The sequence below is a fragment of the Macaca thibetana genome, chromosome 11 (genome assembly GCF_024542745.1).
Source record: "Macaca thibetana thibetana isolate TM-01 chromosome 11, ASM2454274v1, whole genome shotgun sequence".
Classification (NCBI taxonomy): Eukaryota; Metazoa; Chordata; class Mammalia; order Primates; family Cercopithecidae; genus Macaca; species Macaca thibetana.
The window spans coordinates 65,756,847-65,770,729 of record NC_065588.1 but is presented as its reverse complement, the minus strand read 5'-3'; the positions used below and the strand labels follow the sequence as shown (position 1 = coordinate 65,770,729).

General features: G+C 44.1%; 1 protein-coding gene across 2 annotated transcripts; it reads left to right on the top strand.

The window, feature by feature from the left end:
• Positions 1 to 6,051: 6,051 nt before the first annotated feature.
• On the top strand, positions 6,052 to 13,725 carry LRRC10 (leucine rich repeat containing 10). Of its 2 annotated transcripts, XR_007717937.1 has the most exons (2): positions 6,052 to 8,577; positions 11,696 to 13,725. XR_007717937.1 is itself a non-coding variant. In XM_050750345.1 (1 exon), the coding sequence occupies exon 1, from the start codon at positions 7,373 to 7,375 to the stop codon at positions 8,210 to 8,212; it is 840 nt and encodes a 279-aa protein (XP_050606302.1). In that variant the 5' UTR covers positions 6,052 to 7,372; the 3' UTR covers positions 8,213 to 9,642. The 2 variants fall into 2 exon arrangements, 1 of the variants encoding a protein (XP_050606302.1); XM_050750345.1 differs by lacking the exon at positions 11,696 to 13,725 and having other exon boundaries at positions 6,052 to 9,642.
• The last annotated feature ends 158 nt before the right edge of the window (positions 13,726 to 13,883 follow it).

Genomic DNA, 13,883 nt, shown 5'->3' with positions numbered 1-13,883 from the left:
GTTACAAAGGGTACAGATGAACAGATGCACAGACACGGCACGGAGGAAGGGGTGTGGAGCTTCCACGCCCTCCCTGGGCACAGCCCTTCAGGAACCTCCACGCGCTTAGCTAGCTGGAAGCTCCCCAGACCCTCTCCTCTTGGGCCTTTTATGGAGACTTCACTGATTGACAGTCTTCATGATTGACAAGCCTGTAGAAACGAGATTTGACAAAAAGGATATGATCTAAACCCAGCAAGGCCCATCTGTTCAGATTCTTCTTGGCCTCTGTGCAGCCTTCTTTCCTCCAGGGAATGAGGCAAAACCCTCTCTGGAATGAGGGTCTCCTGACCCACCAGCAGATTCGAGTCCTGAGATTCTGTTTCCTTAGACCTGCTCTTGGCACCTAAAGTGCCCCCAACATTACAACAAGGGATTGTGACGGGGCTATGGGAGTTATGAGCCAGGAACCATGGGCAAAAACCTATATATATAGTTACAATATCACTAATACGTATTGTTTTTTCTTTGGGATGTAGGTGTGTGCGCTTCCTTTTGGTATAGGCTGTTTTCAGTTCTTCTGGGGGTCACCTTGATCATTTTATTCCCCAAAATGCGGGTTTCATATGGAGGCTGAACCCAGTGGGGAATAGTCCACCATCAGCCTTGTCCCTCCTCCTCCTTCCTCACACACGCTCTATGAAATCCCTACCCACACCCCAGCCCCTGGATCATATCTAGGGTAGATTGCACAGCTTTCTCGACACTTTCAGGTATTAAAATTTTCAGTCAAATGTTTGTCCAAACTTTAATGTCTCATCCAAACTTTTAACATCTCATTCAATTTAAAACTTCTCTCCTTCTCCCAGGTGAGGCCTGGCCTGTGGCTTAGGGATCAACAATGAGAAAGAGCTGGGGTTGAGAGAGGGTCTCGGGGCTGAGTTGGGGCGGGGGAGGGGTGAGGGGGAGGGGGATACAGAGCTTACTGTTTTCCTTCTTTACTCCACATCCTCTCCCCTGATCCCCGCTCCTAGATCCTCCAGGCTTGGACACAGAAGAAGGGTGAGACTATTTCGCTCACTGGTTCTGTTTTCAGTTCCCCTCAGGCAGATACATGCCTTCTGTTGCAGCAGATGCACAAATACTGACCCTTTCCTGGAGGTGCTCTGCTGGGTCCTTCGGAGACACCCTCCAACCGGGGCGCACTGCACTCCTCGGGCCAGCGATGCACTCTTGGCCAGCCTCCTGTGGCTCTCCCTGCTCCCTGAAATCTTCCTGTTTCCTTTGCTGGGGCTGTTGGTTTCTGGATTCTGTGTCTTCCATTTTGATAAAGCACTTCCTTGACTGCTTTCTTAGAATTTGTGCATAAAAGGGAAACTTTTTGACATCTTTTCTACTTGAAAAAAAATCATTCTAAATCCTACTTTTACTAGATGTGAGATTCTATACTGGACATTATTTTAACCTTACAATTTTGAAGGCATTGCTCTGTTATCTTCTAGTTTCCAATAGTGGTACTGAAATGCCCAATGATGTTCCCGTTTCTAGTTCTGTGTATGTGTACTCTGTTGTCTTCTATCTAGAAACCTTTGGGCTCTTCTTTCCAGTGTCCTGAAATTTTCAGTGGTGTTGGTCTTTTTCATTTATTGTGCTACGAAGTTGACAGGTTCATCAGAGAACTCATATATGTCAGCCCTAGAAAACTCTTTTATTTGCTTCTTTCATAATTCTCTCTCTTTTTTTTTTTTTTTTTTTTTTTTTTTTTTGAGACGGAGTCTTGCTCTGTCGCCCAGGCTGGAGTGCAGTGGCGCGATCTTGGCTCCCTGCAAGCTCCGCCTTCCGGGTTTACGCCGTTCTCCTGCCTCAGCCTCCCGAGTAGCTGGGACTACAGGCGCCTGCCACCTCGCCCGGCTAGTTTTTTGTATTTTCAGTAGAGACGGGGTTTCACCCATGTTAGCCAGGATGGTCTCGATTTCCTGACCTCGTGATCCGCCCGCCTCGGTCTCCCAAAGTGCTGGGATTACAGGCGTGAGCCACTGCGCCCGGCCTCTTTTTTTTTTTTTTTAATTTTGTGTGTGTGTGTGTGTGTGTGTGTGTGTGTGTGTGTGTGTGTGAGAGATGAAGTGTTGCTCTTGTCACCCAGGCTGGAGTGCAGTGGTACGATCTTGGCTCACTGCAACCTCTGTCTCCTGGGTTCAAGTGATTCTCCTGCCTCAGCCTCCCGAGTAGCTGGGACTACAGGTGCCCACCACCAGGCCCGGCTAATTTTTGTATTTTTAGTAGAGAGGGGGGTTTCACCATGTTTGTCAGGCTGGTCTCAAACTCCTGACCTCAGGTGATCCCCTGCCTCAGTCTCCCAAAGAGTTGTGATTACAGGCGTGAGCCCCCATGCCCAGCCTCTCTCTTTTTAAATTTTATTTTATTTTATTTTTGAGACAGGGTCTCACTCTGTCACTAAGTCTGGAGCACAGTGTCACAATCATGGCTCACTGCAGCCTCGACCTCCTAGGCTCAAGCAATCCTCCCACCTCAGCCTCCCAAGTAACTGGGACTACAGGTGAGCATGCCACCACACTCAGTTCATTTTTCAATTTTTTGTAGAGCCAGGGTTTCCCTATGTTGCCCAGGCTGGTCTTAAACTTCTCTCACCTTGGCATCCCAAATTGCTGGGATTATAGGCATGAGCCACCGCACCCAACCTTTTCTTCAACTTTTGAGAAGATGTTCTCAAGCCTTCTATTACATTTTTTAATTTTATTTTTTGAATTGTGGTAAAATATGCAAAAATGTCCCATCTTAACTGGGCGCAGTGGCTCACGCCTGTAATCCCAGCACTTTGGGAGGCAGAGGCAGGTGAATCACCTGAGGTCAGGAGTTCAAGACCAGCCTGGCCAAAATGGTGAAACCCCGTCTCTACTAAAAATACAAAAAAAAATTAGCTGGGCATAGTGGCGCACCCCTCTGTAGTCCAAGCTATTCGAGAGGCTGAGCAGGAGAATCACTTGAACATGGGAGGCAGAGGTTGCAGTGAGCCGAGATCATGCCATTGCACTCCAGCCTGGGCAACAAGAGTGAAACTCCATCTCAAAAAAACGATCCTGTTTTTATTTTTATTTTGTTTGGGTATATACCCAGAAGTGGAATTGTTGGATCATTTGATAATTCTATTTTTAATTTTTTGAGGAAACACCTACTGTTTTTCTTCTATTTTATTTTTAATTGTGCTTTTTTCATATCTTCATTTCTAAGAGCCCTTTCTTATTCTTAGAATCTTTCTTTCTTTCTAATCGCATCCTACTCTTTTCATGGATGTTACGTCATCCAAGAAAGGCACAGTATTTGGAACACAGACTATAGAGCAAGATGATCTGGGTTCAGATCCCTGCTGGGCTACACACTAGCTTGTTCAGGTTGCATAAACTCCTTGTTCCCCCATTTCTTTCTTTATCAAGTGGAAACAATAACAGTACATAAATTTTAGGATTGCTGTAAGGATTAAATGACCTAGTAATACCACACCCAACACGCAAGTGCTATAGTTAACTCTCTGAAAATATTATGTTATAGTTTATTATTTTCTTCTAGTCTCTTGATTTTTTGTCTTGATTTTAAACATTCTTATTTCAATCTCTGATTTTCATGTAAGAGATCTTCTTCAAGTGTTTTGTTATCTAAAGTGCTGCATAGAAATTCCGTTTGGCGGGGCAAAGTTTGTCACCTTGTGTGGTTCAACAGAAACCCACCCTGGCCAGGCGCGGTGGCTCAAGCCTGTAATCCCAGCACTTTGGGAGGCCGAGATGGGTGGATCACGAGGTCAGGAGATCGAGACCATCCTGGCTAACACGGTGAAACCCCGTCTCTACTAAAAAAAATACAAAAAACTAGCTGGGCGAGGTGGCGGGCGCCTGCAGCCCAGCTACTTGGGAGGTTGAGGCAGGAGAATGGTGTGAACCTGGGAGGCGGAGCTTGCAGTGAGCTGAGATCCGGCCACTGCACTCCAGCCTGGGTGACAGAACGAGACTCCGTCTCAAAAAAAAAAAAAAAAAAGAAACCCACCCTGATATAATCGTACACTGTGTGAGATCAGGGTTTTATCTATCTTGTTAGTTGCTTGATTACCTGCATCTACAGCATAGTAGGTGTTCAGTCAATATTTGATAATATAATTAAACCTCTCTGACCCACACACAGTTTTCTCATCTGAAAAGTAAGGTAAAACATATTTATCTGGCTGGTGTTGTAAAAATAGATAATATATATAAGGCACCTGGTAGCAACATTATTATCATTATCATTTCTAGGGATGACATTAGGGCAGCTGCTTCATAACCATTCATGGTCACCACTGACCATGCTAAATATAGCAGCAAAGCAGAGTTAACAGGCCAGTTATTTTAATACAAATAAGCAAAGCAAGAAGAGGGCTCAAGATAATAGCCCTTGACATTCAATGTGTAGAAAGTCCCAGAAGAACACTGGCTTCAGTCGTGACCTGTGAGCAGAAAGTGGGTAGCTCTGCTGCATCACCAAACAGCTCTGTAGAATCGCCATTCACAAGGCGCTTCTCAACGGTGTGGTCCGTTACAAGCAATTCAGCAGCAAATTCATGGGATGCGGAGCAAGGGTGTGCCAGGCCCCCTCACCCATCCTGAAACTCTATTCAGAGAACAGGTAAGCTGATGGATTGGTTGTTTTTGGACTGGAGTTTTTAAATGTAAAATGATAAATGCCTCTAGTTAAAAAAAAAATCAAGAGTACAAAAGGATCTAAATGGAAAAGTCAGCATCCCTATCACCCACAAACCCTCAGGTAGATTTTCCAGAGTTAATCACCATTATTTCTTACAGATATTTTTATGCACACACAAAGACATACGTTTATTTTTTCACAGATGGGAATCATTAAAAAACTATTCTGAAATTTGCTTTTATCCTTTCCTACTTTATTTATCTGGAATCACTTCCCATATCAGTATATGTGGATTTACCTCCTTATTTTTAACAACTGCTGTATGTATAAAGTAATATAACAGATAAGCCCCCAATCTCAATGACGTCACATAATTAATATTTATTTCTCATTTACCTCAATCCAACTGGGGATCAAGTGGGAGTGAGGAGGGTAAGGAGATATTTTGCTCTTAGCACTTATTCAGGAATCCAGGATGACCACGGCCCTGCCACCTTCAACATATGACTTCCACATACTTGGTGGCTCCTAAAGTCACTCTGGGTGACAATATCCAGCCAGTAGATGGGGAAGGAGAGTGTGGAGAAGGGTGAAAGGTTTGTTTTACAGTAAGCCAAGTCTAGAGGTGACATCTAACACTTTTGCACACATTACTTTGGCCAGAACTTGAAGACTTTCACCTGTAGACCAGCACCAGGAAACTGTCCCAGCTGGACAGCTGCTTGTCTGGAACTACTGGACACTATGGAAGGGAAGCACAAACCTTTCATGGGCGGTCAAACATACCTGACACAGATGCACTGTAGGAATACATCCGAATTTATTTAACACCCAGAAGGCTAGCTTTCTTCTCTTTCTTCTGCTTTTCTGCTTATCTTTTGTCAAAGGCAAGTTTTTAAACTGTGGAAAGATATCATCTGATAAGAACGAAGACATGAGAAAGTAGACACCTGTAACCACTGCTGGTGGGTGTGTGTACTGGTTCAGATTTGGTGGGGTACAGAGGAGCCATCAATGAAAAACCTGTAAATGGCCGGGCGCGGTGGCTCAAGCCTGTAATCCCAGCACTTTGGGAGGCCGAGACGGGTGGATCACGAGGTCAGGAGATCGAGACCATCCTGGCTAACACAGTGAAACCCCGTCTCTACTAAAAAATACAAAAAAACTAGCCGGGCGAGGTGGCGGGTGCCTGTAGTCCCAGCTACCTAGGAGGCTGAGGCAGGAGAATGGCGTAAATCCGGGAGGCGGAGCTTGCAGTGAGCCGAGATCCGGCCACTGCACTCCAGCCTGGGCGACAGAGCGAGACTCCGCCTCAAAAAAAAAAAAAAAAAAAAAAAAAAAAAGAAAAGAAAAACCTGTAAATGATGCATATCTATGATCCAACAATACATTTTTTTTTTTTTTTTGAGACGGAGTCTCACTCTGTTACTCAGGCTGGAGTCCAATGGTGCCATCTCAGCTTACTGCAAACCTCTGCCTCCCAGGTTCAAGCAATTCTCCTGCCTCAGCCTCCCAGGTACCTGGGATTACAGGTGCACGCCACCACACCCAGCTAATTTTTGCGGTTTTTATTAGAGACGGGGTTTTACCATGTAGCCTAAGCTGACCTCAAACTCCTGGGCTTAAGTGATCCGCCCACCTCGGCCTCCCAAAGTGCTGGGATTACAGGCGTGAGCCACTGCACCTGGCCTGCTCCAGCAACACTTCTAAGGATGGTTTCCAAAGAAATGAATGGACTGTTGCTCACATCTGTATGCACATGGATGTTTGTAATAGTCGTGCATTGTAAACAACCTAGATGCCTAACCACAGAGAACTGTTTAAATTACTGTACATCCATATAATGGAATACTATGCAGGTGTTAAAAATAATTGCATAGATACCTGCAAACATAAAAATATGTTCATGATATGTCATGATTAAAAAATAAGGTTCCTGGCCAAGTGCCATGGCTCACGCCTGTAATCCCAGGGGGAGGCCGGGATGGGCAGATCGCTTGAGCCCAGGAGTTCAACACCAGCCTGGGCAACATGGCGAAACCTCATCTCTACAAAAAATACAAAAATTAGCCGGGCATGGTGGTGTGCACCTGTAGTCCTAGCTACTCAGGAGGCTGAGATGTGAGGATTGCTGGAGTCGAGGAAGTCGAGGCCGCAGTGAGCCAAGATTGCACCACTGTACTCCAGCCTGTGTGACAGAATGAGACCCTGTCTCAAAAAAAAAAAAACAAAAAAGCTCCTAAAGTGCAATTTTAAAAAACAAATGATTACTTATAGCAAAAAGGCTAGAGGACACATGCAAATGTATACAGTATTTATCTCTGCATAATAGAACTATGGGTGTTTTTTGTTTTCTTCTTTTACACCTTTATGTGATGTGTTAATATTTTATCATTAGGGAAAAAACAGCAAAGCTATTTTCAGCTTGAAATGAAAAAAAAAGTTGATAAAGGGGATTGGAGCTTAGGTGATTAAAGGCAAGCATGTGAGTCAGACATGGCCTCCCAGCCCCTGCTGGACTGCTGCACTGTCACCAGACACTCAAGTTGCTATCAGGAGCACTTTTCTCTGTCAAAGTGACTGGCTTTTGTCATGCAATCCCCAAGTTATAATGGGAGGGTAGGATAGGCCCCAGAGCAGTCAGCTGAGCCAGCCCCACTCCGTGAGTCGGTCCTCTGGGGCTCACCATACCCCCAGCCTCTGCATGGGGAACACCATCAGGGCCCTCGTGGCCTTCATCCCTGCTGACCGCTGCCAGAACTATGTGGTCAGGGACCTCCATGAGATGCCGCTGGACAAGATGGTGGATCTGAGTGGGAGCCAGTTACGCCGCTTCCCCCTGCACGTGTGCTCCTTCAAGGAGCTGGTCAAGCTCTACCTGAGCGACAACCACCTCAACAGCCTGCCTCCGGAGCTGGGGCAGCTACAGAACCTGCAGATTCTGGCCTTGGATTTCAACAACTTCAAGGCTCTGCCCCAAGTGGTGTGCACCTTGAAACAACTCTGCATCCTCTACCTGGGCAACAACAAACTCTGCGACCTCCCCAGTGAGCTGAGCCTGCTCCAGAACCTCAGGACCCTATGGATCGAGGCCAACTGCCTCACCCAGCTGCCAGAGGTTGTCTGTGAGCTGAGTCTCCTTAAGACTCTGCATGCCGGCTCTAATGCCCTGCGTTTGCTGCCAGGCCAGCTCCGGCACCTCCAGGAGCTGAGGACCATCTGGCTCTCGGGCAACCGGCTAACTGACTTCCCCGCTGTGCTGCTTCACATGCCCTTCCTGGAGGTGATTGATGTGGACCAGAACAGCATCCGTTACTTCCCCAGCCTGGCCCATCTGTCAAGTCTGAAGCTGGTCATCTATGACCACAATCCTTGCAGGAATGCACCCAAGGTGGCCAAAGGTGTGCGCCGTGTGGGGAGATGGGCAGAGGAGACGCCAGAGCCTGACCCTAGAAAAGCCAGGCGCTATGCGTTGGTCAGAGAGGAAAGCCAGGAGCTACAGGCACCAGTCCCCCCTCCTCCACTTCCTCCTACCAACTCCTGAGGAGTTTCAGTTGCAAGTCAGTGCCAGGGACCCAACTGCAGCATGTTTTGGAAGCCTCTCCATTGGAGTGGAAAGGATGGCTCTGGGTCATTTGGGGGTGGCTCTGCTAGTAGAGACTGATGGAGACAGCCAGGTGGAATGCCATAAATCACACTGAGAAAATATTTCTGGCCAACAGCTCTTCTTTCAGAGGGGAGTTGTGTGCCAATGATGGCATGAGAATCCAGAGAATTCTTGTTTGCAAGAAAACAGCTTCTCCATGCAGATATTTTGAAACACTGAAGAGCAAAAAGGGCTGGGACACTTTGAACTCCTGCACTCTCCAGAAGTGACTGGTCATGAGGCTCATGAGCTCCTCAAATAAGGTATTTGTCATAGAATTAAATATTCTGGTGGTCTGTCCCTTTGCAGGACATATTTTCTTTACTGTAAATGACCATAAACAGTATCAATGTATCACTGAGGCCACTGAAAAGGACATTTCTACCTAGGCAATCAGATTCACAGAAAAAAGTTGTTTGTTGTTGTAAAGGCTCAAGATGAAACTCTCCCCAGCAGTTTAGTGCCTGCTGAAAAGATCCCTGATGGACAATACCTCTGGTGGACTCCAGCTGCCCCTTTTATTATTATTAGAGACAAGATCTCGCTCTGTTACTAGGCTGGAGTGCAGTGGCACAATCATGGCTCACTGCAGCCTCTAACTACTGGGCTCAAGCCTTCCTCCCGCCTCAGCCTGCCCAGTAACTGGTACTACAGATGTGCGCACCTGGCTAAGTCTCTAATTTTTTCGTAGAGATGAGGTCTTGCTATGTTGCTCGAGCTAGTTTCAAACTCCTGGGCTCAAGCGATGCTCCTGCTTCAGCCTCCCAAAGTGCTGGGATTACAGGCATGAGCCACCACACGCAGCCTTCAGCTGTCACCTTAAACTTGACAATGGCTCATGCTGATTTAGTTCATTTTCCCTAAAGGTTTGAGCCAAGATCTGCTCCCAACAGTTCACTGTCACTGACAATGTTGGAAGTCATCTGGAAAAGATAACCTCTGTGGCAATGCAGTCTCATTAAAGTCAAGCCTTGTTGTGATTCCTGTCTACCTCCCTGAAGCAAAGCCCTTCTGTTTATTCACACTAACGAGCCAGAGCTGAGCTAAATTGAATCCCTGTCCTTGGAGGAAAACCACATTTCCAGAAGCATATTAGTTTAAAGGTAGTAGGTGAGAAATGTGATCACTTGAAACAAGTACTTTGAAATTTGAATAGCAAGTTGTAGTGTATATAGGAAGTCTCTGCCTCTTTCGCCTAGTATCTCTGCCTTTGTTTCAATGTGTTTTGATTTCTATAGACTGTTTTGACAGTGTATAAACCAAGGTATTTTGTTTTTTGAAAGTATGTAAATTGTGACCTTCTCACAAATATATAAACTTTAAAGAAATTGTTGTTAGTGGGTGATTTAATAACACAATTCTTTATGTACTTGAACCTTTTCAGCAAACAAGGACACAAAAAGTGTCATCTTAACTAAAACATACAGTACCAAGTTTTTAAAAGGACCTTTTCCATAAAAGCATCTTAACCCAACAAAGTTTGGTTCTAAAATGACATTACACAACAGACCTATTTTCATGTATGTCTTCCTACCAGAAATATTTCCTGCTAAACTAAAGGAAGAGAAATTTCCATGATATTGCATAATTCCTTCCTACTGCCACCTCCCATCTGCAAAGCATTTGCAACCCATTGATCAGACTATGAAAAAAGGCCCCTTTAATCATTTAATGTAATAGGTTTAAACTTTCAGGTCAAACATATTTAACTCCTTTAGAAACAAGCCCAGATTTCTGTTGGACAGTTAGGATTTATCTCATTCCTAATGACGGAAGCCAAATTATATTCAGCTGATGATAGAAACCTTTGTCAACAGAACTTGCATTCTAAGCTTAATCTATAGCAAGGTTTATCGATTGCTGACTTTCTTTTGACCCTGTCTTCCCCTTCCCAAGATTAATCGGCCATTCTGTAGTTGCAGACTATAACCATAAAACAGAGTGAAGCCAATTGATCCATACAGAACTCTCATCTACAGAGCTAAATGGTCTGAATCAGTAGTCAAATTATAAACATTTTGGCCCATAATCAAGCTGTTTTATTCTAAAACAATCAATACACAACAGACATTTCTCAAATGGTACGGTCAAGTGTTTGCTGTTGAATTTGCTTTCCAAAAAGTTTTCACTGTAGGATTTCAATCAATTTTATAAAGTATATAAATGCATACTTACATTTCTATAACTCTTCTAATGTTTTCTGGAAATGTTGACATAATTAGAAAGTAAAATAAGAAAATGTTGAAGCACCAAATGTAACTTTTTTGCTCCTCATTTTAAGTCTTGAAACTCAAAGTGTTAATGCATCAAAGGGAAAAGGTCTTCCAGAAGTTTACAAGGATTTTAGAGTCCATAAATAAGAGTGATGCCAACTGAAATCTTTAACATGGAATCAATGGAAATGAATCAGCAACCAAATTTGCTTCTTTATTTTGTCCTAAAATGTAACATCTCTAGAGTCTGTAATTTTACACTTAAAAGTGGGTTTGTGCCCTAATAAGCAACTGAACTCAAACTAAAGGCACATATCCAACACAGTGAACCAGAAGCAACGTAGCATACTGGCTAAGAACATGGCCCTTCAGACTACCTGGGTTCAAATCCCAGGCTTGCCAAGAACTAGTCAGTTATCATCTGTGTGCCTCAGTTTCCTCATCTGTAAAATGGTAACAGTTTCGGCAGGGCACTGTAAGGATTAAACCAATTACTGTGTATAAAATGCATAGAACAGTGCCTGGCATGTGACAGTGAAGGTTTACATAAAATGTTATTTTACTAAGTATTATATCAGGCAGCACAACACCTATGTTTACCCTAAAAGCAAGTGTAATTCCTTGCTTTAAAAAAAAAAAAAAAAAAGTGGCATCCCATGATTTGCAGGAGAAAAAAAAAGTGGCAATAGAACAACAAAGCTATTTTCCCTTCAGAAAATTTTCAACCATAATATCTAAAGTCCTGAATATAAGAGATATAACCACAATTTGGTCAAATGTTCCTGGCTTACCAAAATAGGAAAACACACAGACATGATTACCAAAGATGCATTTGCAAATTTCTAAATGAATATACTTTGATCCTTATCTATTATTCTAGAATTAACTTAATCACCAAAGTACTTGAAAACACGGGACTATTTCTTGGCATTAAATCTGTTTAAGGGGCAGGAAGCATGTGACTGAAGACATGGGTCCTGTTAGATACTTTTACTCTGCCTTTTGCTCGTTTTTTGTTTGTTTGTTTTTAAGCACACTATTTGTCATCTCAGTACCATAGAAAGGATACTACTACTATTTGAAAACAACAAGATATGCATGCCTTTCTTTCCTTATGGACTGTCCACTTCTGGCAAACACTAAGCAGGTCTTATCATTGAATCATCAGTGCCTTGTACAGTTCCACCACACTTCTTGAAGATGGGAGATTTTGTCAGTACCCAGCCCACGGGACAGAAGGAAAGGCTGACACGTGGAGCGCTGCTAGAGGCCGGGCCAGGTACTTTCCTCAGGTTAAGTTAATTCATGTCATCTTTTCAATACTCCTTTGAAAAGTGCTATTATATACTGCTCACAATTTTAAAATCATAAATGAAATCAGGGTTATCTTTAGTCTTCATATTGAGAATCTGAAAAGTTCTATAGTAATTTTGATTTTTAAAAAGGTTCTCTTTTTATCTTCTATTGACCTAATATGCTAATACGGCACATGGCAGACTTTTATAAAGGGTTTTGTACAGAGTATTTTGTTGACTTCTATTATTCGGAGCCCTGGCAAGAAACTGCATTCACCCCATGTGATTACATGGAGAGACTTTAGTGAAGACAGGGTGAAGTGGGGGAAAAAAACAATAGCAACCCAGACACAATAGCAGCAGCTGTCATCACCTGTAAGACCGAACAGGGTAAAAAAACGTTTCAGCCAGGCCCAGTGGCTCACACCTATAACTCCAGAACTTTGGGAGGCCGAGGGGAGGTGGGCCACGAGGTCAGATCCAGACCATCCTGGCTAACATGGTGAAACCCCGTCTGTACTAAAAAATACAAAAAACTAGCCAGGCGAGGTGGCGGGCGCCTGTAGTCCCTCCCAGCTACTCAGGAAGCTGAGGCAGGAGAATGGCATGAACCCAGGAGGCGGAGCTTGCAGTGAGCCAAGATCCTGCCACTGCACTCCAGCCTGGGCGACAGAGCAAGACTCCTTCTCAAAACAAAACAAAACAAAACAAAACAAAACACCGTTTCCCAAATCCATTAAGAGCTAAGAGCCATGGTAGAGGTGCTGCCTAACAAAGATATAGTAGCAGGTCTTGCAGGGATGCAGTTACCTCCAGAGACAAAGAGCAAAGGCAGGAAGAGAATAGATTCTGTCTCCCTATCTCCTGCCAGTGCATCCTCAGTTAAAGCAATAGAAAACCAATCCACAGGGAGCTGTGAGCGAGGCAGCTAGCAGGGGAAGACTGGATTTGGGGTTGACGAGTGTAAAACATCAAACCCAAATTATCCTTCCTCAGAGAAAAACTGAAGGTTAACTAGGATAGATTTTAAGCTCCTAAGCACTTAGACCCATTCCAAATTTCTACTTTCAGGTCACAAGTCTTGTGAAAACAAAAACTCACTACTTCCATGCTTGCTATTTCTGAGTTAAAAGAAACTCCTTCCGTCACTCATACACTGTTGGTGGGAATGTAAATTAGCTCCACCTTTATGGAAAACAGTATGGAGGTATCTCAAAGAAACAAAGTTACAACTACCATTTGACCGAGCAATTCCACTTCTGTGTATCTATCCAAAGGAAAAGAAATCATTTTATCAAAGACACCTGCAGTTGCAGCACTATTTACAGTAGCAAAATCACAAAGCCAACCACAAGCCACCAAAAGGTGACTGGACTTTTAAGAATGTAGTACATATACACCAATGGAATACAACACAGCCATAAAAAAGAAAAACACATGTCCTCTGCAGCAACACAGATGGAGGTGGAGGCCATTATCCTAAGTGAACACAGAAACAGAAAATAAAATATCACATGTTCTCATTTTTAAGTGGGAACTAAACAAAAGCAACACGTGGACTTAAATATGGAGGAAATGGACTCTGGGGACTCCAAAGCATGGAGGGTAAGATAGGCATGAGGGCTGAAGTTACCTATTGGGTCCGGTGTCCAATATATGGGTGATGGATATGCTAGAAGCCCAACCCCCATCATCACACATAATACCCTTGTGACCAAGCAGCACATGTACCCCAAATCTAAAATGGTAAAACCTCCATCCTAAAACTGTTAACAGGCCAGGCGTGGTGGCCCAGGCCTGTAATCTCAGTACTTTGGGAGGCCGAGGCGGATAGATCACAAGGTCAGGAGATCGAGACCATCCTGGCTAACACGGTGAAACCCCGTTTCTACTAAAAATACAAAAAAAATAGGCGGGTGTGGTGGCGAGTGCCTGTAGTCCCAGCTACTCGGGAGGCTGAGGCAGGATAATGGTGTGAACCCAGGAGGCGGAGCTTGCAGTGAGCCAAGATCACACCACTGCACTCCAGCCTAGGCGACAGAGCATGACTCCGTTTCAAGA

Excerpts from the sequence above, each read along its gene's own strand:
- LRRC10 (XM_050750345.1), top strand. The coding sequence starts at position 7,373 with ATGGGGAACACCATCAGGGCCCTCGTGGCCTTCATCCCTGCTGACCGC.